This window comes from Miniopterus natalensis, chromosome 8, assembly GCF_054644295.1.
Source record: "Miniopterus natalensis isolate mMinNat1 chromosome 8, mMinNat1.hap1, whole genome shotgun sequence".
Lineage (NCBI taxonomy): Eukaryota > Metazoa > Chordata > Mammalia > Chiroptera > Miniopteridae > Miniopterus > Miniopterus natalensis.
The window spans coordinates 4,642,494-4,665,013 of record NC_142088.1 but is presented as its reverse complement, the minus strand read 5'-3'; the positions used below and the strand labels follow the sequence as shown (position 1 = coordinate 4,665,013).

The 22,520-nt window shown below is 37.6% G+C and overlaps 2 protein-coding genes across 2 annotated transcripts in view; one reads left to right on the top strand and one right to left on the bottom strand.

Annotated features, from left to right (window-relative positions):
• Positions 1-7,654, bottom strand: part of HTR2B (5-hydroxytryptamine receptor 2B) — a 29,933-nt gene extending 22,279 nt beyond the window's left edge. Inside the window, exon 1 of the mRNA XM_016204680.2 lies at positions 7,598-7,654. The gene's annotated coding sequence lies outside the window, so the exon portion shown is untranslated. The remainder of the gene's footprint in view (positions 1-7,597) is intronic.
• The window catches only part of PSMD1 (proteasome 26S subunit, non-ATPase 1), a 74,245-nt gene extending 52,587 nt beyond the window's left edge, over positions 1-21,658 (top strand). Inside the window, exons 18-25 of the mRNA XM_016204679.2 lie at positions 1,563-1,679; positions 8,185-8,287; positions 11,436-11,605; positions 14,234-14,326; positions 15,737-15,823; positions 16,330-16,476; positions 19,776-19,931; positions 21,444-21,658. Of these exons, the coding sequence (XP_016060165.1) occupies positions 1,563-1,679; positions 8,185-8,287; positions 11,436-11,605; positions 14,234-14,326; positions 15,737-15,823; positions 16,330-16,476; positions 19,776-19,922 (864 nt within the window). The 3' untranslated portion in view covers positions 19,923-19,931; positions 21,444-21,658. The remainder of the gene's footprint in view (positions 1-1,562; positions 1,680-8,184; positions 8,288-11,435; positions 11,606-14,233; positions 14,327-15,736; positions 15,824-16,329; positions 16,477-19,775; positions 19,932-21,443) is intronic.
• The last annotated feature ends 862 nt before the right edge of the window (positions 21,659-22,520 follow it).

Genomic DNA, 22,520 nt, shown 5'->3' with positions numbered 1-22,520 from the left:
ATATTTGGATCCCATGGGATTATAATGGAGCTGAAAATTTCCTATCACCTAGCGATGTCGTAACCGCCATTGGTAAGGGCACCGCATTACTCATGTGTTCGTGGTGATGCTGGTGTGAACAAAGCTACTGCACTGCCAGTCCTGTAAAAGTATAGCACATAAAATTACGGTAGCAGGCTATGCCATCTAGGTTTGTGTAAGTGCACTCTGTGATTGCACAGTGACGAAATCACCTAACTGTGGATTTCCCAGTGCATCTCCACATGTAAAGATATCTAAAGTCATTTCCCCCAAAAAAGAATTCAATTTAGTCTTCCTTTCTTTGGCCTTGAACAAAGGATATTTGAGAAATTACATACTTAATTAAGAAATAAATTTGATAATCTCGTAAACCCTTTTCCTCTTTCCCCCCAGGTTTATACCTAAGGACCTAATAAGAGATGTTATAAAGTGGCACTTAACAAAGGGTATTAGTGTTCTGCAGGGTGTCAGTAGAAGTTATATGGGGCGAAAGAGTTCTTGGTCACATACCGTGGACAAATCCTGGGAAAAACAAAAGTTCCAGCGGTTTCTTTAACGAGGCTTCGTGGAGCTTTTGTACATGCCTAGAGCCTTTAATATGCTATGTACATTTGAATCTATAAGAGGAGGTAATATATAGTATGCAGAAACTCCCAAATTATTTAATCAAGAAATCCTTTTTTCATACTACTGATCACATTCTGAAGGATATGATATTGGGGAAATCCTGGTAACAGTTTGGAAAATCTCCATTATACATGGTCTTGTCAAGTGTAACCATGAAATCAATTCTAGTCCTATATGATTTAAATTTTTTTTTTTAACCATTCTGCTAGCAAGCACAATCTTTCTTTTTGTTTTGGGAGCTTATCTTTGTGCTTTGTTTCAATTTAGTTTTGTGGGGATTTTTTAGCTGATTGTCTCTGTGTGTTTTTTAATTTATCTTTATTGTTGAAAGTATTACAAATGTCCCCTTTTTTGCCCCCATTGACTCCCTCCACCCTGCTCCTGCCCCATCTTGTAAAATTATCTAAGACATTACCATACCCTGGTATTTGAAGGAAGTTGGATGCTTAATACAGGTTTTGGAGTCAGACTGACCTGAATTTGCTACTTAACATTTCTAATTCTCAGTTTCTTTGTTTATAAGGATTATTTTGTGTTGCTATTGTTGTTTTGTTTTTGTTTTATTTTTAGGATTAAGAGGATTATCTGGGATAACATATAAAGTACCTACTACTCACTGTGCCTGGGAAATAATAGGTGCTTATCAACCATTAATCTCATTTTCTCTTACTTTCTTTTTGACCTCTTACCTCCAGACAGGAGCAGTCGTGTTCTGCAAGCTTCCTTTTCACATACCATCAGTTATATTGAAACCTAAATAAAGAATACTCAGTTCTGAACTATTGCATCCAGTTTGTCTTAAATTAACTTGTTATTACAATGTCAGATGAAAATATTGGCTTAGAATGATAGTAACTAATTTGTAAACCCAGCTATACCAACTTTATTTAAGGATTTTTTTTTAATACTTTCAGGAAGCAATTAATTTGCTAGAACCAATGACAAATGACCCTGTGAACTATGTGAGGCAAGGAGCTCTCATAGCTTCGGCTCTCATCATGATCCAGCAGACTGAGATCACTTGTCCAAAGGTGAGCAAACAAAACAAACCTCTAGAATAGAGCTGGTTCAGGCTTTTCTTTAGTAATTTAACTTTTTTTGAGGAAATTTTTACATCAGATATGGTGAACACTGAACTCATAGGAAGTAAAAATGTTGGAGGATGGGAAAACTTTAAATATATAATGCATTTCTTACAGATTTATGGTCACTTTGTTAATTCAACTATATAGCCATACTTGAAAAATAGAATTCACAGGTTCACAAAATCATAAAAATCAACTTTAATTTTTGTCTCCTACTGTCCTTTTAAAATCTATTCAGTGGGGTACCTTGTTTCTCTAATACAGAATGTAAACTTGGGCAATACATACAGTCTCAGTTTAGAAATGACATTACCCTCTTGGGTGATCTCTTGGGCAGAGTTTCAGATGGCTCCAGGACAGCTTTCTTTCCCTCTTGACCCATATCTGTCCAAAGAAACGCTCCTACATATTTTGCCCTTCTTGTAAGTGGGAGTATAAAGGCTCTCAGTACAGCTTTGCCTGCCCCTTCCTTTGTCTCTCTCATCTTCTCTTCCTCTTTGTCTGTTTCCCTCCCACCTTCCTTCTTCCTTCACCCCCCTGTAGTGCCTCAGTCAATAGCTAATGCATCTTACTTTATGTATCACAAGTCACTCTACAATGACCCCTGGTCATATTAAGCTTTCCAAGTGGTCCCTCTGAAGCCTATTTTGTTGAGAAACAGAAAATGCATAGATCTTATTTACATGTACCAAAAATTACCATGTTTGATATATATTAAATAGATGTGATGGCTAGTGCAATAATTTTAGATCTTTTCATTCTTAACTTAAAATTTGGGCCATTAACAGCCTCATATTAATTCTGCTCCTATATGAGAAGCAGTCAAAAAATTGACAACAGAGAAAACACTGGTATAGTGTCTTCTGCCCCATCGAGCAGATGTACAGCATCCTTCTTTTCAGCAAAGTAGACTGATGTTTGGGGGGGGGGGGGTGGATAGAGGAGAAAAATTTCCGGAACTCATCGATTATTCATTCTCATTTTATGGAACTTTATTTAATAGATTTCACTTTCTAAACAGTTGCTATCATTTTGGTTTCCTTTATTTATTGCTTTTCTCTTTGTCAAAATAATTTTTAAGACATCCAAAAATTGGAATATTGCAAAGATAGCATCAGTCTTCTCATCCTGTTTTAATTATTGTCTTCTAGAACATAAATGTTTTTTCAAACAGACCACATTTCTTTCTGGTTTTTGTTTTAAATATAGCAGTTAAAATGTGAGTAGCTTTTGCATCTTTTATTTTTGCTTTTGATCTTCTGCCGATCTTTATCAGTTGGAGGTTATCCAATTGAGTAATAGCATTAGAAGAGGAAAGTTTAGCCTGGCCAGGCGTGGCTCAGCGGTTGAGCATCGACCTACGACCCAGGAGATCAGGGTTCGATTCCTGGTCAGGGCACATGCCAGGGTTGCGGGCTCGATCCCCAGTTGGGGGCATGCAGGAGGCAGCCAATAAATGACTCTCATCATTGATGTTTCTATCTCTTTCTCTCCCTCTCCCTTCCTCTCTCTGAAATTATTAAAGATATATTTTTTAAAAGGAGGAAAGTAGGCCATGAAATGCACCTCCCCTAATGGTAATATACAGATATTTATTCACTCTGACCTCACATGTCAGTTTCACATTATTTGTATTGTGAGCAAGATAATGTTTACCATCTTTCCATCTCTGGTGTAGGATTTCATTGATTTTACAGTCGTAAGCTCTGCGCCAATAATAGCAGAGTCCTTTGGAATAGGGAGGGGTGGGGTAAGGTAGGTAGACTGTAGTTTGAGAAAGCATTCAACTAGTTGTTCTAATAAGTAAAACTTTTTCATATTTAGAAAAAGTAAAAAAAATTAGTATTTTTTAATCATTCTAGAAAATATTGTTGAACCAAGTTTTAGCTGATGTGAATACATGGGGCACACTTCCATCTTCAGGTTGTGTCAGAATCTTGGGTATTGATTAAGAATGTTGAAGTACAGTAACAGCTAGTAGTTCTTGCCATTGACTTAAACTCGGTGGGGGAAATCAAGTTTTGTACCCCCGGTGACTACAAAAGCAAAACTGTGTATGACAGTATGAAAATCAAATGCTCTTTGCCCTGGCCGGTGTCTCGCAGCGCGTAGAGTGCCGAGGATTCCATTCCCAGTCAAGGGCGTGTACCTGGGGAGCAGAATTGATCCCTGGCCCCAGCCAGGGCATGTACAGGAAGCAACAAATCAATGTGTTTCTCTCTTTTCTCTCCTCTGCCCCTTTTGCCCTCCCTCCTTTCCACTCTCTGAAAAGCAATGGAAAAAATATCCTCGGGTGAGGATTAGCAAAAAATAATAATAATTACATGTTCTTTCAGGAAACACTATCCCTTAGAGTGACATTGTACTCAACTCATAAATTCTTAAAGTTCTATTTCATTGTTTTCTGCTATTAAGCATGTGATAAAGAGCTTTGTGGACTATAGTTTCTGTCATTTCTCTTTCATCTGATAATTGCTAATAAGACAACATTGATATTCTTTTGGAGTAGTATGTAACATTTTGCTGAAAAGAAAAAGCTGTTAACAAGCTTGAAGAGAATTTCTAAAGGCTACCAGTTCATGCAATAAAGTGGAAACACCTTGAAATCAAAAATCAAGTGTTAATTTCATCAAAACTATAGCCCTTCCTCGAAAGAATCCAAAAGGGACATTTCTCAGATATTTTTGTGAGATTTACAATGGAAATTTCCAAAGGAAATGTTTTTATGTAACCATGATACAGGTCACATCCTTTTACAGAATGCCATCTTAACACTTAGTTCTACACATTGTGGTCTTAGCTGATGTAACTCCAGTACATCTTCGCTTTTCCTCTGCCAGTTTTTTGCTTGCTCACTCTCACAAACTTAGACCCAGCAACACACATACACCCCTGGGTGATTACAAACTCAATTTAGAAAGCCCTTAGACCAGAGGCTCAGAACCATTTGACTAGAAAAATGTCCTTTGAACATTAACAGAAATAGGTCCTTGGAGCTGTTTTCTCTCAAGAACCCAACTCTTTATGGTGGATCTATTTTTTGGGTTTTTTTGTTACATGAAATCTACCTTTAGTAGTTATTTGAGCATGTACCTAGTATCATCTATAGAATCATATAAAAATACACTGTATAAGAATGGATCTGGTGTTCCTCCTACCTAATATCATCTGTCCTATGGTCTGCTACAGGGAAGCTTCTCCCACCACTGAGAAGATATCCTTTATTGAAGTAGGATTATATTTAGTCAAGCTTGATAAGCTTTTGTAGTTCTAAAAGAAATCCCAGTTTGGGTAGATTAGGCTTTTGTGAACTATCATGGTAACCTATAAATATTTCTGTAGAGAAGTGTGTGAATTTTATAAGATGAAATTATAAGCATGAAATTTTAATATTAAATGGTGATACGTTATAGCATAACACATTTGTAAATAGTATTCTATATTACCATACTGTTGCCTTAAGGTAGGGACTTGGACTCTAACAGTGTCAGTAGTAATATAAAGAAAGGGCTACAAGCAACTACCATGAACAAAATATTACTAATAAAATTGAGAAGGGAGCGAAAACATTATTTGGGATATTGATAATGGGGAAATCATGAAAGCATTGACAGAAATATCTTGAAAGAAGAACAAAGAATTTTTACTTTAGGTATGTGGAGTTTGAGATGATAGCAATTGTGCTGGACATAAATTGAGGGCATAGCAAAGAATCAGACTGAGGAAAGAGATTTGAGAACTAGCCACACAAAAATTTAAAAGTGCGTAGCTCTTTATCTACAATTACAAAATCAAAAAAACTCTGAAAAATAAGAGGTTTGTTCATTTCTGAAGACTCATTTGGCTATAAAACCTCACCCAATCAATATGAACTCATTTATAACCTTTATTCTGTTTAGTGTTAATATTTAAGCATTTTGCTGCTTCAGAAACATTGATTGTTTGATTATGGGACATTGCCTCCACACTCCACTGTAAGATATTGCATAATATATAGTGTATGTACCATGTTAGCTTTCTAAATCCTGAATTCCAAAATTCATCTGGTCTCAAGGATTTCATGAAAGGAATTAGAGACCTTTAGTTCAAATCATAAGAGCAGGTGTAATAGAAAGAGAAAAGAAAATACTCCAAAACTGATCCCTCATGTGCATCTGCAGTTCTATATTCAGGAAAAGAGAGAAAACTAGAAAAGACAGACATAGCCAGGTGACCAGTACCAGCAGAATGACGCCAAGAAACTTGATTCCCTTCTCTCTCTTCTTTGTTTTTCCTCTGACCTCCAAGAGTGTTTTCCCCCCAGCAGAATAAGGTAAAGTTAAAAACGGGATGAATATTAAAAATGCATTAATTTGGAGAAGGTAGATTTTAGATAATCATGCAGAGCAGAATGCATGGATCACAGAGCTACCTAAAACTTGGTTATCCCTTCTGTGAGATTATTATAATATAAAGTGGGAAATTAATGTGATTTTTCTCCTGCAGATTCTTTGTCTTATGTGGGGGGCATACTATTCAAAACAATGAAATTGAGTCAGAAAATCCTGATCCTAGACATGATTGTAGTTAGTTGTTTGTGATCACAAGTAAGCCAATCATTTCACCTATCTTACTTCAGTTTTCACATTTGTAAAATAGAGGGAGTACACCAGATGATCTTGAAGTTGACTTCCAAATTTAAGATACTATCCTAACCTACAAAAATAATAATTACTTATGAAGAATCATAATAGTGAGAATTAAGCTACTGCTACATAAGTAATAAAATGTGAAGAAAAAAATTTAAATGATTAAAAACTAGTTTTTTAAGTATACTTAATATTAATTAGATAAGCGTATATATTTGCATTACATTGATTTTTTTTTTTTAATCTGTCAGTTTCACTACGTTTTCCTGTTGTTTGGGGTATAATTTTATATTTAAATTCTTCCTTATGCACATACTGTGCTTTGTCCAGTGTTCCTTTTTAGAAGTTTTTGAAATATTTTATAAACTTTTACAACATAAAATTTCCATCCTATATAAGGTAATGTAAGTGTTCATCTAGTGTTCATCTAAAAAAAGTTCAGAATCAAAGGAATTTGACCTGCTGAACCAAAATAAAAGCATCAAAGCTTAAGGCTTTTTTAAACCAGAAGAGAATTTTGTGATGATCTAATCATGCTTGGTTTTATAGTTAGAAAAAGTGAGGCCTAGAGAAGTGATAGTAACTTACCCAGACAGCTTATTAGAGCAGAGGTATTTATAAGCCAGCATTGTCTGAGTCTATATTATTCTGCATTGTGTCACAATGAAGCCTGCCAGACCAACATGAATGAAGAAGGGAGAGATTCTGAAAGAATGTTTAATATGTATAAAGCCATCACATTAGGAAGCTCAGATTCAGTATATTCTGTGTTGGGTGGATTTGGGGGAGCTCTGTGATTATGTTCTTGAACAAAAAATTCTTCCTAGGTTCCTCCCATTTGAAAAGCACTGTGGGGCCCAGCCGGGCGTGGCTCAGTGGTTGAGCATCGACCTGGGATCCAGGCGATCAGGGTTCGATTCCTGGTCAAGGCATATGCCCGGGTTGCGGGCTCGATCATTGACTCTCTCATCGTTGATGTTTCTCTCTTTCTCTCCCCCTCCCCTTTCCTCTCTCTGAGATCAATAAAGATATATTTTTTTAAAAAATGAAAAGCACTGTGAGAAACAGAAGTGTAAGAAACATAAAATAGTTCTCTTATTGTTGTCCAAACAGTTTTAAAGGAATCACAAATACATTAAGGACATATATTTCATGAATATTATTTGCTAATTGTAAAAGTCATATATATTAATCTTAGAAAATGCAGAAAGGAGTAAAGAAGCGGACAGAACTTACCAGTAACCTGTCCTCAGCAAGTCGGCGCATGTTTGGTTCCGCATGTTCCTTTTCATAAGAGTAATTATTGTTACATAGCCTCAGAAATTAATGTGTGCACAATGAATCTTTACTGTATACATGAATACACTTAACCCAAAATATACCCCATGCAACCTCACTGGAGGGTAGTTTACTTTAGAGTAGCCTGGAAGGACCGTGCCTGCTAAGAAATCTGTAGGGTGGATGGTAAGCAGAGCAGCTACAATTCACAGAGCAATGAAAGCCTCACTGTTCCCTTGAACCATTTAAGCCTGTGAACCAACAGTGATGCCGTATGAACTTGTACTCAGCATTCCTTTGAGCCTGACTCATTCACTGTGGAACGAGGTTTGAAAACAACCGGTGCTCCCACACCAGAAAGTCATAACACCGTGGTCAGCCATGGAACTGTGTTGTCTTCAAATATGGTCCATATTCCTCTCTTTGAATGTTGTAAAATTCAGGACTCAAATTTTATTACCAATTGAGCAACCTGTTTTTCCAGCTTTAAAGTGACACAGCAAATGAATAGAATTAGTCTGTAATTCTTTCTCTTGTTCCTTCAGGTGAGTCAGTTCAGACAACTGTATTCCAAAGTTATCAATGATAAACATGATGATGTCATGGCCAAGTTTGGCGCTATTCTGGCCCAGGGAATATTGGATGCAGGTAAATGTTTTTAAGTCTTTCAGATTTATTTATCTATTTACACTAAACCTAATAAAATAATTGTATGATTCATGCAGGCAGACCTGTACTGTGTTTCTCCAACAGTGTTATACTTGGTGGTTTCTGATCAGATTATGACTTGGATGATTAGGAGTGTCTGGGGGAAAATCCACAAAATTAATATATCAAAGAAACTTTTTTCTATGAGGACATCTGTACTCCAAAGGAAAAGTATTTTCAGTATCTCCCTCCAGCCCTTGCAAATCCAGTCTCTCTCAATTTCTTGTTCAGATGTTATGGGAAGCTCACAGTGAATGATGTTAAAGAAATTTTAAGAGAAAATCTATGGGTACTAAAAGCATACTTCCTAAATACACATCAGATGTAACTGTTTATAAGGGTGTATTCCATAGCTCCATTTGTTTTGGGGTGGTTGTCATTAAAGCCACCATTCCAGTATAAATTGAAAGTTTGGAAGCAGGTTCCTTACTGGAGTTTGTTTCCTGACCAGTGGCAGTAGTGAAGGTGGACAACCTTGTCTTGTTCTTGATCGTAAAGAAAAGGCTTTTAGGTTTTCCCCAGTCAGTGTGATGCTAGCTGTGGGTTTATCATATATGGGCTTTTATTATGTTGAGGTATGTTCCCTTTATTCCCACTTTGCTGAGTTTTTATCATAAATGGATGCTGTATTTTGTCAAATGCTTTTCTGCATCTTTTGATATGATCATATGACTTTTACCCTTCATTTTGTTTATGTGGTGTATCACATTAATTGGCTTACAGATATTAAACCAACCTTGCATCCCAGGAATAAATACTACTTGATCATGGTATATTATCTTTTTAATGTAAAAAAAATAAATAAAAATAACTTATGGTGTAAATTCATAGAAAAATTTAGTAGAGTGTCTGCAGTCTGTCTCTCGGAAGTTAGTGGTGATAGAGAAGATCTGGAGAGGACAGCTTCAAAGGAAGCTGTTAGAATTCACTCAATGATTTGTTCTCTTCAGGGAGAAAATCCAAAGATTAAGGTTTATGATTCAAGTTTATAAAACTTTGGAAACACTGTCAATAGGATCAACTTTCCCTTGTTTTACAGTAAATCTCAGACTATTAGAACAAGAGTCTAGTTTAGTTTCTAAGTCTGAAGAAAAGAAAATCTAGCTTCAAAACTTAGATCAAACACCACGTTCTCTACAAAGCCTTTCCTCTCCCCTCTATCCCTCCCAGCCTTCACCCTGGGTTAGGTACCATGCTCAGCATCATGTTCCCAATAGTGCCCAGGTTTATTATACCTTTCATAATACTTTTATGCCTTCTTTTTAAATCTGTTTTTATTGATTTGAGAGAAACATCAGTGTGAGAAACATCAAGCAGTTGCCTCCCAAATGTTTTATGCCTCATTTTTAAATATCCTAGTTATCTGTCTTTTCCTCTTGACTGGAGGCTCCTTGGGATCTTTTTCAGTATTTTGTTCAAAATTTTCAGTATATGTAAGCATTTGGTGGATGTAGGGGATCTAAGAAAATCTAGATTATTGGTTAGAGAGAAGAACCCTGACTCTTATAAAAACTAAATGTTTTTCCCGGCCGGGCGTGGCTCAGCGGTTGAGCGTTGACCTGGGATCCAGGCGATCGGGGTTCAATTCCCGGTCAGGGCACATGCCCGGGTTGCAGGCTCGATCAATGACTCTCTCATCATTGATGTTTCTATCTCTCTCTCTCCCTCTCCTTTCCTCTCTCTGAAATCAATAAAGACATATTTTTAAAAAAAAAAATTTAAAAAAACAAAAACTAAATGATTTTTGGTTTAGCAAAATTAACACTCACTTCCTAACTCCAAGCAAAATATGAAGGCCTCTGTGAGATACTGAGATTCAAAGAAGTAAAATTGGAATTCACATTAGGATGGTGACTAGGCATAGATAAGTCCTATTTTTATAGGCTATATTATATAAACTAAAAGATTTGTGTCTCAGAGTTCTAGGGTTCAGCACTAACACTGTTACCACATAGACCAGAGCCTGCAACACATCAGCCCATGGGCCAAATCTGACTTAAACACATTTTATTTTGTCTGCCTAGCAGAGTTTGCAAATTTTTGGATGAAATCCAGATTCAATTCCATTTTAAAAAACAAAATTACTTACTGACCCTAGATCTACACCCCTAGTAACATATCCTCTTTAAATAGAACCTGAACTTTCCCATTTGCTTCAACCCCCACTACTTCCAGCCCAAGTTTTCTCATTTGTTGACCTAACTGGTTCCTAAAGGCATTCAAGTTTACAACTGCTAATAGCTTCCTAGAATCTCAGTCTTACAAAGGTCCAATTAAGATCCAGCTGTCTAACTGACTCTTGAATCTTAGCTCTTGTTCACTAACTTTTAAATTTTCTCTACTCCCTCAGGGGTAGTCCTCTAGACAGTAGGTAGCTAAACAGGTCAGGTTCTAAGCTGCATATCTTCTCAATAGCCCAAACTTCTGATTAACTAGAATTAGCTCTGATTTCATTTTTTCACATATTGTGCTTTCTCAAAAAAAATTTCAGTTGAATCAAGAATTGAAGATTATAAAGAACTGGAGATTAAAATTTTTCTTTGGTTAGTGGTAGTATAAGTGCTCAAGTTTAAACCCTCATTTTGCCAACGGGGAAAAAGACATTCAAAGGGAAAGTGATTTGTCCAGTGTCACAAGGCTAGTTAATATTGGAGCTGCCTGCATTCAGATGGGACTAAAGCAGGAAATGTAAAACCAAGCAAACAGTATCTACCTCTCACCTCTTTGCTATTGTCTGCAAATATGTGTATTAAAATTTTACTTTTTATTAGTACATTAAAAGCCAATGTATAATACAGATTAATATTTAATTTAGCATATAGTTTTGACGTCCTACAAGCTTAGTTTTCAAAAAATGCCTACCTCTCTAGAAAGAAGGTCTAGATTTACCTAGCCTAGTTAAAGTACAGTACTTTCTGTTTTGGATACCCTAGATAGCTCCCTGGCTAACTAATTCCATCAACTCCATATTAGATTTTACGGCCTGTACTCTTAAAATAATCACCAAATGCTTCCCTAGTGCAGCACTTTAAAATCTGTATTATTACCCTTCCAGATTCAAGCTCATGGTCTCTCTCTCTCTCTACAGGTGGTCATAATGTCACAATCTCCTTGCAGTCCAGGACTGGGCATACCCACATGCCTTCTGTGGTTGGTGTCCTTGTCTTCACCCAGTTCTGGTTCTGGTTCCCTCTTTCACACTTCCTGTCCTTGGCTTATACCCCTACCTGTGTCATTGGCCTTAACAAGGACTTAAAGGTATGTTTGTGAGACCTCAGTTTTATAGTTTATCTTCTTCACTGTATTCTGTTCACCATCCACTCACAAGTATTTTCATGAAATTTTAAAGATGAGTTATCATCCATCCCATCAATAAAATACTTCCCCTTCAGCCCTAGCAGGTTTGGCTCAGTGGTTAGTGTGTCGGCCCATGGACTAAAGTCCCAAGTTTGATTCCTGCCAAGGGCACGTACCTCAGTTGTAGGCTCCATCCCTGGCCCTGGTCAGGGCGCATGTGGGAGGCAACCAATCGATGTCTCTCTCTCACATCGATGTTTCTCTCTCTCTTTCTCTCCCTCTCTCCCTTCCACTTTATCTGAAAAGCAATGGAAAAAATATCCTTGGATGAGGGTTAATAATAATAATAAAATATTTCCCCTTCAAATTGAGTCATCACCTGTTGAGTGTGTGGAAGTTTTGAAAATGAAGTCTTCTTACTAACTTTGTAACCTTAGATAAATCTATTGAGAGGGAATAGTGGGGGGGGGGGAGCAAAATTTAAAAATATGAAAAGGCTTTATAGATTACTCTGATGAACTTTAATACTAAAAATCTGGGAGCTATTGAAGGATTTTATGCAGATAAATAATACGATGAGGTTTGCTTCTAGAAACATCATTCTGGTATCAGTGGAAATGTGTTACAATGCTATTGCAATAATCTGGGCAAGGAGAAAAGGACCTAAAGTAAATCGTAATAAAAAGAGTGAAGGTTTGCTCAATGAGGTATCACTTCACATCTGTAAGAATGGCTGCCATCAACAAGTCAACAAACAACATGTGCTGGCAAGGGTGTGGAAAAAGGGGAACCCTATTGCACTGCTGGTGGGAATGCAGACTGGTGTAGCTACTGTGGGAAACAGTATGGAGGTTCCTCAAAAAAATTAAAAATGGAACTGCCTTTTGACCCAGTGATTCCACTCCTAGGAATGTATCCTAAGAATCCTGAAACATTAATCAGAAAGAATATATGCACCCCGATGTTCATAGCAGCACAGTTTACAATAGCTAAGATCTGGAAACAGCCCAAGTGCCCATCAGTAGATGAGTGGATAAAAAAGCTGTGGGACCTTTACACCATGGAATACTATGCAGCTGTAAAGAAGAATCTTGTACCCTTTGGGACAGTATGGATGGACCTGGAGAAAATTATGCTAAGTGAAATAAGCCAGGCAGTGAAAGACAAATATCACATGATCTCGCTTATACGTGGAATCTAAAGAACTTAATAAACTGATGAACAGAATAGATTCAATGACATGGAAGCATAGATGAGAATGATGAATGTCAGGGATGGAGGGGGGCGAGGGGGTGGAAGAGGAGAGAGTAACCAAAGAATTTATGTGCATATATGCACAACCCAAGGACACGGACAATGGTGGGGAGAGGGATGGGGGAGGGGGAGGGGTGGAACATGTCATTGGGGAGAAAAAGGGACATCTGTAATATTTTAAACAAAAATAAAATTTAAAAATATTTTTTAAAAAAGTGAAGATTTGAAACAAGGACATGTTTCAGAGTAATTTGATGCTAGAGTATTTGATGGAGGAAGGGATTATTACTAAAGGGAAAAACAAAATAGAAATATCCCTTTGGTAGTGGCAGAAAACAAGACCAACAGTGAGGACCCGGGGAATCTGACAGAAACTAGTCACTTAAGTCAAGGACCTATCCCTGTCATCATACCATCCTTTTTTAAAAAATAGGGCTTGTATTTAAGTCTTTCTCAGTCCTATGGCTCTTCCATCACCTTTTTACTCTCCCATCCTCTCAGAGACCTTTTTGACCTGTAAATAACTCTTACCTGTGGCCTGCACTATTGTTTAAATACTCCATTAAGTTTTCAGAGTGGAAAAATTTTAGGCAGAACAATGGCTGATAAAGATTGAGTATTTCATTGAATTGATTTTTTCTGTATAGCTGTTCAGAAAATTATCCTTTAATTTTCAGTATTAGTTACTCACATGTGTAAATATTGAGCAGTTCTAGCTCTCAAAACAAGAACCTTTTGGTTTCTCAATCCCTAACCTTCAACATTGTGGTTAAGCGTCTTGTAGAATCTTACAGACTTTTTCCTCTGGCCCACAATTTTATGATCTCTGTTTCCATTCTTTACAATGAAAGTGGGATGGAAAGACAAGATTTCTTGTCCTAGTATATATGATGCTTATGATCATTCTTTATCAATGCAAACTTAGTAAACAGAAAAATTCAGACTAGAGAACTTTAAACCTGTTCAATAAGTGATGTGAAGCTGACTTTTCCATTAGGCTCATGTTAGAGTCTTGTAAGGTGTGATTATTAGTGTGGAAACTATACAAACTGGTATAGGTTTTTAGTGTGGTACAGGGAAGGGATATGAGTTAGATATGCAGGCTGGATAATCCAATAACACTCTAGAAAAAAGGTAATAGTTTATCCGATTCTCATACATAAGTGGGATTTGACCCACTGCACAGGGTGCATGGTCAGTAGAGAAAAGATAAAGCGATGCCTGGATTGAAACTTCTGGCATCCCTTTGCATTTGTATGCTTGTTAAGAGCATATAATACTTAGTCTTGATATTGATTATTTTAATGGAGGAGGGAAATTCTTTTATTTCTTCAGATGCCGAAAGTTCAGTATAAATCAAACTGTAAACCATCCACGTTTGCATATCCTGCCCCTCTGGAGGCACCAAAGGAGAAGGAAAAGGAAAAGGTAGGCTCCTCACTCCTTCCAACAGCGTCTGCGCTCACACGGGAGCTATGAGTGTTTTACGTGGGTCTGCTTTTAGTACTTTATATTCTAAATTAGGTATTTCTTAAGTGGTACTTCTTATGGTAAAATATAACACCATATGAGACTGTAAAGTAAAAGCCCCTTATCTCTCCTGGTCATTCAAGTCCCGTATAGCAGAAATCACAATTTGTGAATTCTTCAAATGTTTTCTCTGTATATATCAGTACTTTTTATACCACAAAATAGAATCATTCTCTAATACTGTTCTGCTTCTTACTGGTTTCAGTTAAATAATTTATGTTTAAAACTTCAGTGGATATGGATTTTATGTTTTCCAAAGCTGCAAAGCCATCCCTTTATATGTATATCATTATCTGTCTTGCTAGTTCCTTATCTGGTAGGCACTTAAGGTTATTTCAAATTTATCTCTGTTACAAATGAAACTGGAACAAGATTCTTTATACATGTATATTTATGCACATGTACAGTATATCTATAGGTTAGGACCTTAGATGTGGAATTGCTTGATCAGAAGTAATGCACATTATTTACTTTTATAGGTATTAACTAAATTTCCTTTCAGAATGGATATAACCAATTTGTACTCCTACCAACAGTGTATGAGGACACTCATTGATATGTGTTAAATCAAACTGGTAAATGAGAGAGCTGAAGTTTTCTCAGTAAAATTACTGTGTATGATACCTTGTGTTTAGGAAAGTGATTCTTTCTCTCAAGATAACGTTTCATATTAGCCAGTTGTTGATTATTTGCTGTAAATTTTTGTGTATATAGGGAAAATTAAATAATTGACCTAATTTGAGGGTGATGGGTGATGAATATCCTATAATGACAATATCTTGTTTCATCAGCTAATCATTCAGACCCTAATATTTCAGACCCTCCCGTTTAGGGTCTGAAACAAAGTCAGTTTAAATCATTACTGCTCAGCCTTTCACAGTCCTGGCTTCAGCTTTGATTTCAGTGAGACCCATCAAGGAGGATAATTCCAGACTAATTACTCACCCACTGCATATTTCCAGTGTAGGCACTAGGCCAGTGAGAATACTTCACAGCCAAGTGTGGGGGAAATTTGTGTTTTCCAGTGCTTCCCCTGTAAAGTAATAGTGGGTACAGAACTCAGCTCTTTCTTTCAGAAGCTCATGGTAGCAAATCCACATCCAGGGTTAAGTGCAAATTTTTTTAAAAGAGTTATATTGGACACAGATCTCTAAGGACTAAAGCTTTACCTGATGACCATAGTAGTAATTATGCAAGTAAATGCCCTGCTTGAGGAAACAGAATAGTATTGTAGGCCTGAGTTCTCTCCGGACTTGATGTTTACATGTGGACCAGGGGTCACAGTGATCTCCTCTGCTTGCTCCCCAGGTTTCCACGGCCGTGCTGTCGATCACGGCCAAGGCCAAGAAGAAGGAGAAGGAGAAGGAGAAGAAGGAGGAGGAGAAGATGGAAGTGGTGGGTGCGGCGTGGGGGTCGGGGGTGGTTCCTCGTCCCGCACGTTCAGGTTCCTCCTCGGTGGCCCATTACTGTGCCTTGCTCTCGGCTTCCTTTAAACAATGGGGCTGTTCAGACAGAGAGACTCGTGCGAGTGTAATTGGAAGGACTGTAGAAAGTACATTCGTTTCATGGGGAGAGCAGACTGTTTCATGGTACATGTCAGGAATGGGTTCTTGGAGGGAATGACAACTAAAGGGGGCCATTTATTATGTAGGCCCTTGTTTCTGATCTCTGGTGGTTGAAAAACCTCTCACCCTCTTAAACCAAGTTAAATACCATTCTTACCCCCAAACAGAGTCACCCCCTCCCTCCTCTGAGTCTGATATTACTTTAGTTGTACCTGTATTGTATCTAATCCTAATTACCTTTTGTACCTAATAGTTGTTCAGTAAACTTACCAAACATTATTCAGTGATATGGAACAGAAGTGAACCTTTATTGGGCTATTTTTTTATATTTTCTAGGATGAGGCAGAGAAAAAGGAAGAAAAAGAGAAGAAAAAAGAGCCTGAGCCAAACTTCCAGTTACTGGATAACCCAGCCCGAGTTATGCCTGCCCAGCTGAAGGTTCTGACTATGCCAGAGACCTGTAGATACCAGCCTTTCAAACCAGTAAGTTACTGATGGCCCTTCGCTATATAAACACGGATATTAATCCATAGGACAATATAATATTGATAGGAAATGATAAATCTCCAAAGCATTGGAAAAAGCTCTTTAGCCTAATAAATCTCTTAGCAAAAGAGAGAACATTTTCTTCCATTCCACATAGGTGTGGGGGAACTTTTCTTTCTATAACCCTGTTAAATACCCTTCATCTACCAAAGGCTTACCCCATAGAAGTTCCTAATGCAGGATAGTGATTAGGAACATAGATTCTGGAGCCAGACATCCTGAGTGTGAATCCTGATTCTACCACTTACAGTCTTTGTGACCTCAGGTCACATACTAAATTCTCTCTGCCTCAACTTCCTCTACTGTAAAGTAAAAATTATCATCCCTAGCTCATAGGAATGTTGCAGAGATTAAACAATGTAATAGGTTAATACACAACTACTTGGAGCATTGAATTTTACAATTAGAAAAGGATTGTCATGCCATTTAACTTATTCTAAGGCAGAATGTTTCATGTAAGCCCCACCCTGTAATTGGTTATTGTTATAATTATTTTTATTATATATGGCAAATAAATAAACCTTTTTAATCAAAAAAAGAGGGGGGAGAGAATCATTACTAAAATCAGGGAACAAAGGGGACATTACTACCAAACAGAAATAAAAAAGATTATTATAAGCAATTACTATGAATTACTGTATGCCAACAAATTGAATAATCAAATTCCTAGAAGAACACACACTATTATAACTGACTCAAGAAGAAATAGAAAATCTGAATAGACCTATAACAAGTAGAGATTGAATTAATCATCAGAAAACTACAAAGAAAAGCTCAGGGCCAGGTGATTTCACTGGTTAATTCTTTAAAACATTTAAAGAAAAATTAACACCAGTCCTTTACAAACTTTCCTAAAAAATGGAAGAGGAGGGGACACTGCCCATCTCATTCTGTGAGGCCAGTATTACCCTGATGGTAAAACCAGACAAAAAACTCACAAGAAAAGAAAACTGCACATCAATAATCAATGTTCCTGGGTCGGGAGATTTTTTTTTTTTTTAATATATATTTATTGATTTCAGAGAGAGGAAAGGAGAGGGGGGAGAGAGAGAGATAGAAACATCAATGATGAGAGAGTCATTGATCAGCTGCCTCCTGCACACCCCGGACGGGATCGAGCCCGCAACCTGGGCATGTGCCCTGACCGGGAATCGAACCCCGATCGCCTGGATCCTAGGTCGATGCTCAACAGCTGAGGCAGGCCCTGCCGAGCTGGGAGATTTAATATTATTAAAATGGCAATACTCCCCATTTGATCTAATAGTCAACACAGTCCTTCTCAAAATCCCAGCCGACCATAGAAATTGACAGGATGATCCTCAGATTCATATGGAAACACAGGGGACCCAGAATAGCCCAAACAGTTTTGAAAGAAAAGCAAACACAAAGTTGGAAGACTTATACTTCCCAGTTTCAAAACTTACTACACAGCTATAGTAATCAAGACTGTGTGGTATTGATATAAGATATGCATATAGATCAGTGGAATTAAGTTGAGAGTCCAGAAATAAATCCATACATTGATATAGTCAGTTGATTTTTTTACAAGAATGCTAAGACCATCAGTGGGGAAAGAATAGTCTTCAAGAACTGATGCTGGGGCATCTGGATGCTCCCTGCAAAAGAGTTAAATTGGCCCCTATCTCATATAAAAATTAACTGAAAATAGATTAAAGACTTAAATATAAGAGCTAACATTTAACGCATTAGTAAGCCTAAGCCATGTAGCTATAAATAGTTCTTTCCATATGTTGATTATACTGCAAGATTTGACTTGGATTGTTTCATTTCACTAAGCATGAAATAAGTACAGTTATAACCTGGAGCCATTTTCCAAACTGTAGGCTATCCTTTTGTGAACATGGTTATTTTCTTCTGTTTAATAGAACATGCATTTCAATTTGGTCCTTTAGAAGATTTGAGTAAACTTTTAGGCGATGGAGGATTAGGACAGTGACCACATACTCTGATTGTTCTTGGGTGAATATTGGTAGTAAAGGCAGGGTCTATTCATAAAATGGCTCCTCTTAAGAAAAGCAAGCTTTTTAAGGGCAAAAGTTATAGATTAATGTGTATGCATGTTGAGAAAAGGGAGATAGTTTAGAAATTCATGAAGGCACTACAGTTCTATAGCGTGGCAGGGCAGAGTCCTGATGAGTAAAAAATCAGATTAGGGTCAACTGCAGAGATGCTTATACGTATGCGAATCATTTAGTTAATGTTCTTGTGCTTCTTTTCCTTCCCAGTAATGTGCTTTGGTAGAAATATGTTTTTCCAGATGTGCCCTGCCTCTGGTGACTGATTTAATTACAGAGAGAGCAGCTGTCCATTTCCTTTCACACAGGCAAGCAAATAGAATGAGATTAGCACACCAGAGTCTGGTGTTTGAATTTACCTGCTTCCAATGTGTTTGGGAGAGGGCTTAATAGAATTGCTATTTCTTCATTGTCTTACATCACAAGGATTTGTAGATCAAAGTGAAAAACACTCAGATATCAGTTGTATTTAAGTTCTCTCTGTCTTTCTGAAATTGCTGGGCTTTTGATTTGTAGAAAACCAAAATGATGGTTTTCTCACATATAATAAAGTATCTACTATGAGACTAGTGTGCGTCTCAAACTTTAATGTGCATACAAATCACCTGGAGATCTTGGTAAAATGCAGATTCTGGAGGTCTAGGGTAAGGCCAAGTTTAAGCATTTCCAACAAGCTCCCAGGTAATAATGATGCTACTGGTCCCTGACCACAAGTAGCAAGGTGTGGTAGTAGAATATAGTATTAAAATACCATATTTGGACAGTAAACATTACCCCTGCAGTCAAACTGAGGCTAGTACTGGGGAACGCTATTCTTAAACTGAGACGAATTATCCAAATAGAGCAGTACCACTTGTGCTACCTTCCAGAGCCACTGGGTTGTTTGCAAATACTCCTTATAGATTACAATTATCTTTATCGTTTGTATTCAGGCCTTAGACTAACCTGAAAGAATAGGTCAGGAAGATCTTAGCCTTCTCTTACATTGAACAGTCTGGCTAAGTCAGCAGATTAGCGTCACAGAGGCACAAGTGCTAGGTTTCCTGACTTGCCTAGTAAAGTGTAGTTCTGTCCCAGTTCTTTGCTTCCAGATTATTCAGGCAGTCTTAAGATAGCACTTTTCGAATGTCCACTCTGGACTCTGGAGCAGTCTGGAATGAGTGGCACTCATGCCTCTGTGTTCCCTGCCTGTGTTGACAGCTCTCCATCGGAGGCATCATCATTCTGAAGGACACCAGTGCAGACGCTGAAGAGCTGGTGGAACCAGTGGCAGCCCACGGCCCGAAGATCGAGGAGGAAGAGCAGGAGCCGGAACCCCCAGAGCCCTTTGAGTATATCGATGATTAAGGGCCCGAGGTGCGTGTGGAACAGAATTGTGCCTCCAGGGAAAGCTCTTTGTCACTTCTTCACAAAAGTTTTATGCGGGGACATTGTCTCACTTTTTTCTTTTCTTTTGTGCTTAATCCCTGTTCACCTGAAGGGGTTAAACACCACCCGCCCCACCCCCTTCTGACTTCTTGCAGTCCTAACCACCAATTCCCTTTGCTTTCTTTGACTCTACCCTATAGTGTACAGTGGTCTGTAAACTTTTTTTTATAGGTTTGTGAGGAGGTAGAGAGCTTGCTTCAGAATGTAAATCTGCTCTGTACTTCTTTCTTCGAAAAAGCCTTGCTTCCCCCTCACCCCAAAAGAAGTCAGCTAAACTGACAGTTTGCTCAACGATGCAGCTGATTTATGTTGAGGTGTAAGCTCCTTGTTGTAGATCCGTTACAGTTTGTGGGCCAGCACTGGTCTATAGATTACACTTTGAATAGCACAGGTCTGGACTTCTCACTGATTCTTCTCTCCCTTTCCTTTGGCAATACCTTTGGCACTAAAAGCCTTAACATTCATATATTCTGTGAAACTATTGAACATCTAGTGTGTGTAAGACAAAGTGCATATAGGTACTTTGGGTCAGTTAGACCATAACACACAGCTTTGTCCAGTTGAAAAAGATTCTTATTCTGCCAGCATTCTAACAATGTTGGGGGGGGGGGGCCTTCAGATGCAAAATATTGGAATAATCTAATTTCATAAAATTGTCATTCATATGTCCCCCATTTTTTTAATGACCATTAAAATTACCATCTTCACATATTTGGAGATGTATGAGCAAGGTTCCCTAATTCCACCCTAGTTCAAATATATTGTCAAACGAATAGGAATTTATTCAACTCTTTAAAGAAAATAAGAACAGTATCATCTATTACAAGAGAAAAATACATTTACTGTCAGGTTGCAGATCTAGCACGAGTGTTATACACTAACTAGCAGTTAATGAAAGCTTTACAGAAATGTGAGGTGTATGTTAAAGCAGAAACCCTGCCATTAGTAGGAAAATATATTCAAGTCTCTGAAAGACAGTTTGGACCTTTGAGAGAGGGTAATTTATACTCACTTCCTTGCTATCTAAACTTGCTCTTGAAAATGCTCTTTTAGAGAACTTCTCTTTCAGGGAACCATGATGGTTTCTTCAGCTTTTGCAGCCAGTATTCCTACCATGAGCACTCAGTCTCTGCAGAATGACTTGAGTTAGCTCCTTCCTTTCTTTCACACACCTGACTGAAACCCCTGATTAAGTCTTTCAAGGCAGCTACTACAAATGGCTTAGAATTTGTTAGTTGGAAATTAGATTCTTGTTAGTTTTCAAAAGGATAAAATATTCAATCCAATAGAAGTTTGAAAATGAGTCTATCTTAGCACAAACTGTTATATTAGGACTGCATAGGCAGAGTTAAGGGCTAGTTTCAGACTTCAACAGCTAGTAGTTTAAAAGACAACAAAATGTTTTTAAAATAAAGAATGACCCTGGCTTCCCTTCCTCAGGATCTCATTGCTCATCTGAAGAAGGTTGTCCAGGCTCGTGCTGGAAATGCCTGTGAGGAAGTTCATGTTGAGACCTGCTATTCACTGCATGTATCATTGCCTCTGCGCCGACCTGAAGAACCCTGTCTCCAAGTCTTTGGTTGAAGAGAAGATATATGACTATTTAGTGTGCTCTTTCACAGAACTTGGTTTTCAAATAAATATATTAAAATCTCCAGATGGACAAGGACTTTTTATTTACTTGTTTTTCAGCTGGATTTTGAATAAATGGGTCTAATACCCTGCACCACCAGCACCTCCATGAAATGCTTAAACTGAAAGAGCCTAAATCCTTGATTGTTAGGATGAATATGCATGACTTTCATTTTATTTATTTATTTTTTTAAGAATAGTTTATTGATTTTTAGGAAGAGAGAGAAACATCGATGTGAGAGCACAACATCCATTGGCTGCCTCCTGTCCTGCACGCCCCCCACTGGAGATCCAGCCCACAACCGGGGCATGTACCCTGCCCGAGAATGGAACCGGCAATCATTTGGTGCATGGGACAATGCCCAACCAACTGAGACGCACCGACCAGGGCACATGACTTTCATATTGATGACAAAGTTAAAACTATTTTATAGATTATTTGAAAAATAATGGAAAAAAATAAGAAAGAAAAAAAATCAACCCTGGTTCACCTTTCCAAGAATTTTTTTTTCTTTTCTAAGGTTTTGAGGGTGTGGGGTGCCATCACTTACTGAAGAAGTCCTTTTAATGATCCAAGAGAATTGTAGTCTGTTTAGGCAATTCAGACACATTTTTTTAAATAACCTCTGCTTGTTTCCTGCTTTTGACCTTGTTAAGGACAATAGATATAAATTATTTAGTTTCATATAGCTACAGAATCTGATAATGTACCTTTTTTCATGTTTTTTTAAATTGAGGTATAATTTAAATGTAATTAAAATGCAGAAATTTGAAGTGTGTACAATTTGATGAAGTTTGAGAAGTACACATTTGATTTCTGTATTACCAGGCCTTTGTTGGATGCTGGGCTTTTGAAATAAGCAGACATGATTGTTATTCTGACAA